Source organism: Apaloderma vittatum, unplaced genomic scaffold (assembly GCF_000703405.1).
Source record: "Apaloderma vittatum isolate BGI_N311 unplaced genomic scaffold, ASM70340v1 scaffold25395, whole genome shotgun sequence".
Taxonomy (NCBI): domain Eukaryota; kingdom Metazoa; phylum Chordata; class Aves; order Trogoniformes; family Trogonidae; genus Apaloderma; species Apaloderma vittatum.
In genome coordinates this window covers 2,991-7,022 of record NW_009719206.1, presented here as the reverse complement: position 1 = coordinate 7,022, position 4,032 = coordinate 2,991, and the positions used below count along the sequence as shown (strand labels likewise).

General features: G+C 56.9%; 1 protein-coding gene across 1 annotated transcript in view; it reads left to right on the top strand.

Annotated features, from left to right (window-relative positions):
* LOC104274812 (proto-oncogene tyrosine-protein kinase Src-like) overlaps positions 1–4,032 on the top strand; it is a gene marked incomplete at its 3' end in the record, with an annotated part of 7,084 nt that overhangs the window by 106 nt on the left and 2,946 nt on the right. Inside the window, 2 exon segments of the mRNA XM_009870549.1 lie at positions 1–126; positions 337–436. The exon segment at positions 1–126 is cut by the window's left edge and continues 106 nt beyond it. Of these exon segments, the coding sequence (XP_009868851.1) occupies positions 1–126; positions 337–436 (226 nt within the window).

The following is a 4,032-nucleotide window of genomic DNA, read 5'->3' as shown; positions in this document are numbered from 1 at the left end:
CGGCTCCCAACCCCCATGCGCCGCCCAGCCGCTCCTTCGGGACTATGGCTGCCGAGTCCAAGCTCTTCGGAGGCTTCAACACCTCTGACACAGTCACGTCGCCGCAGCGTGCCGGGACGCTGGCCGGTCAGTGTGGGCTGGGGGCTCGGCATGGCGGGGAGGGTCTTGGCTGGGTCTTTGGGGGTTTGATTCCAGCTTCTTCTGGTGTCAATGGGATTTCCTGCGTTTGAGGAGCTCTGAGCTGCGGTGGGGAGCAGGTCTGTGTCTCACCAGCTGGTGGGAGGGCAGGGTGCCCCAGCGCCGTGCCGTCCTGAGCGCCCGAGTGTCCTGTTGCAGGTGGAGTCACTACCTTCGTGGCCCTCTATGACTACGAGTCCCGGACTGAAACAGACTTGTCCTTTAAGAAAGGAGAGCGCCTGCAAATCGTCAACAACACGTGAGTGTCCCTGTGCCTCCAGCGGAGCCCCCCAGCCCAGGCCCCCCGCTCTCCCCGGGATGGGTGCTCAGAGAGGGATGCACCGAAACTCACGCGGACGTGGTGGCTTGTCCAAGGACGCCAGCGCTGGAGGCCATCATTTGCCTGCTTCCGTGTCCTCCCAGCCCAGCTGCTGGTCGCTGTTGCCTTGCAGCCGTGTCACCGGGCCACCTTCTCCGCTTGCTGGCCCATCTGTGCCCTCCAGCCAGCCTCCCCACTGCCTGTCCCCTCCCTGTCAGCACTCGCTCCTTCTCGTCTGCCTGGGCGAAGTCCCTCAACTTCACTGGTGCTTTGCCCTGTGCTTGCATGGAGTCTCTGATCTCAGCTTCTCTCTTGACTTTTTTTCTCTCTCCTCTGTGCCATGCTGTCGCTTAGGAGAAAAGTGGATGTCAGGTGTGTATTACAGATTCTTACTGTTGTTCTTGTTACCCATCTTAAAAGACAAAAGCCCACCTACTGCCCACGTTAGGGCAAGGTTGGGCAGAGCGAGGTTGGGAGGAGACAGTTGCCCAATGTTTTTGTGGTCAGCTGGGTTTGTCCTCTCTGAGCGACCAGGTCAGAAGTGGAAGCCCCTTCCCTTGCCGGGGAACTGCTCCATCCAGAGCTGTGCCTACACCCAGGAGCTGTGAACCTGGCCGGCTTTTCTCATCTGCACCTGCCACCCCTCTGCAGTCCCTTTTCAGTTGGCTCACTGCTCCCTCCTGGCCTTTTTTTGCATTTATTTTTTTCATTTTTTCATTTTATTTTTATTTTTTGTGAGTTGCTCCAGACTTCCTTAAGGGTCTGGCCTTGCTCATTTTCTCTCCGTCCTGGTCGTAGCAGCACACCCTCCACTTGGAGAGGAGGGCAGCTGGAAGATGCTCCCAAACATGTTCCCTTATTAAACCCACACATGTTCTGTCCTGACACGTGGCATTACTCGATCTGGAGCCTGTCTGGCAGAGCCAGTGTCCCCAGCTGTGGGGTTCTTGGGGTTTGCAGCTTTTGCTGGCCCCTCGGCTGCCCCATCAGGGCACCCAGAACAGCTTTGCAAAGTCAAAGGGTGGAAAGACAAGGGAACATCCCAAGGCTGCTGTTTGTCCTGCAATGAACAGACAGGATTGCACAGACACTTTTTTGACATGATCCTTGTTCTCTTTATTAATGGTGATTCATTTAATCCATGAAGTCCAGGATGTGCAGGGCTTCAACATTACAGGAAAAGCCTGGATTTGGGGGGTTTGGTGCTTCTTGCTTTCACAGATTTGGGAGTGTACTACCCCCTGGCTTGGGTTCTGGTTTGGGCTATTACAAAATGAGCTCTGTCTGTTGGGCATCCAGATTGGGTCCATACATGAAAGTTTTTCTTTATGCCTTATATCACTTCTGGGGTTTCTATGTTGGTTTTTCTTCTGCTCCTGTTTGTCAAAGACTCCGTCAGAGAGAGGGGCTGGGGTGCGATGGGCTTTGCAGCGTCCTGGGGAGCTAAAGGGCTTTTCTCAGCAATGCAGCCCACTGGTGAGGGGTGCAGGGTCTGGCTGCTGACCTCCCTGGTGTCTGCTGTGGTGGTGGGATATCCACAGGGAGAGAGGTGCTGGAGAAAGCCGTGGGGTTTGCGCAGTGCTCAGAGCAGGTAAATCTTCTCAGCAAGTGCCCAGAGATGCTCGGACGGTCTGGGAGCGGCTCAGGGTGCCTTTGGGGACACCAAAAGGCAGGCATGCAATGTCTCCTTCCTCTAGGCTCCCCAGCAGGGCACAGTCGGTGCCCAGGGGCTGTGGGGAGGGTGCCTGGGGTCAGCCTGGGAAGGGTGGGCAGGTCCTGCGTCCTGGGAAAGCCCAGGCTGTCTGCGGTGCCTCCCCGATGGGCCAGATCCATCCACCCCAGCGCAGAAAGGCTCTTGTGGTACCGTTTCCAGCAGGAGGAGGTCTGCTCCCAGTAGGCTCCCCAGCAGGGCACAGTCGGTGCCCAGGGGCTGTGGGGAGGGTGCCTGGGGTCAGCCTGGGAAGGGTGGGCAGGTCCTGCGTCCTGGGAAAGCCCAGGCTGTCTGCGGTGCCTCCCCGATGGGCCAGATCCATCCACCCCAGCGCAGAAAGGCTCTTGTGGTACCGTTTCCAGCAGGAGGAGGTCTGCTCCCAGCCATCTGGGATGTGGTTGGGTATTTTGGGGAGGCTTGTGTAGGGGATTGTTGTTTTTTTTTGTGATTATTATTTTTTTTTTTCCCCTGCTGAAACATTTTTGGAATATTTTGTTTTTGCTGAATTCCCAGCTTGTAGCCTTGCAGCCCAAGTTGGAATAAAGCCACAAGTCAGAAGCTGGGCATTTCTCAAGCATATGTTTTTTCTGGTCTTGTGGGAAAGGAGCCCCACCAGCCTCCTGTCCCCTTCGGAGCCACCTCCGTAAAGGTGACTGGGGCAGCAGCTCCAGCTGAGAAGCCCAAGCTACCTGGCATGAGGTGTTCCACGACTGTGAGAAGTTAAAACACCAGCCAGGGCTGCTGCAAGGCTGGCTGCAGGCTCTGGGTGGGCAGCAGATCCTGGCTGTGTGGTTGGGAGGAGATACCCAGGGGGTCCAGCTTTTCCCAGCCACTTCAAAGCATCACTGGTTTAGCTGGGACCAGCAAAAGTCACAAGCTGCTGATGTGTCTGGAACAAGTACAGAGTTTTACACGTCTGCAGGGACCAGAGCCGGGTCTGGCTGTGGTCTGATGGGTCTTGCAGTGGTGACTGAATTTATTGAAGGTTTTTCTGCAAAGTATTTGGGGAGGTCGTCCTGCCACGTTCTTGCACCCTTGCAGTGCTGTTTCCATGGACCTGCAGTTTTCACGTAGCCTCGTCTCCCTCATGGTCAGGCTACATTGGGTGACTCTGGTGGGCAAGAAGATGCAGGTGCTGGGAGGAAGCCCTGCTGTCTGTGGGGAAGGGGAAGCCACCTCCCACTGTCTTGTTGTTCTTCTCCATTTATTGTCCTTTCCTTCCCCATCCCACACAGGGAGGAGGGCAAACCAGTGAGACGGCTCCCAGGGATGTGCTTGGGGCCAGCATGCCTGGGGCAGGAGGGACGGTGGGTCAGCCCCAGGTTTTTGGGGCCAGCCCCGGGGTACCTGCAGGGCAGAGCCATGGCTGTGCGTGGCTCCATGCGAGCCATCATGCAGGTGCAGCCCTTGCTGGGGCTGTGGTGAAGCTGGTGGTCAGGGGCCGCAGATGATGTGCCTGGGCTGGACGGAGCCCGCTGCATCCGGGCTGGGCACCACTGCAGGGCAGGTTTCACCCCACCTGGCCCAAACCTCAGCCTCGTCCTGTCACTTTTCTGCGGTCTGTGTTTAACAAACGCTGTCTCTTGGGTTTTCCTGGTGCTTTTTTTTAATCCCTGCCGTCATTCTGTTGCTTTTCCCTGCTTCCCCTCCCTCTCTCTCACCTGTCGCTCCCCGCTGCCTTGGATCCCCCAATGCCCCTCAGCCTCCAGCCAGACCCCAGTGGCGTTCAGGTGGCTCCAAAGGTATTTTTGGCTCGCCCCATTTAAATTTAAAGCATCCCATTTGTGGATGGGGGGGCCTGATACCCAGAGCTTGGCCCAAAGGA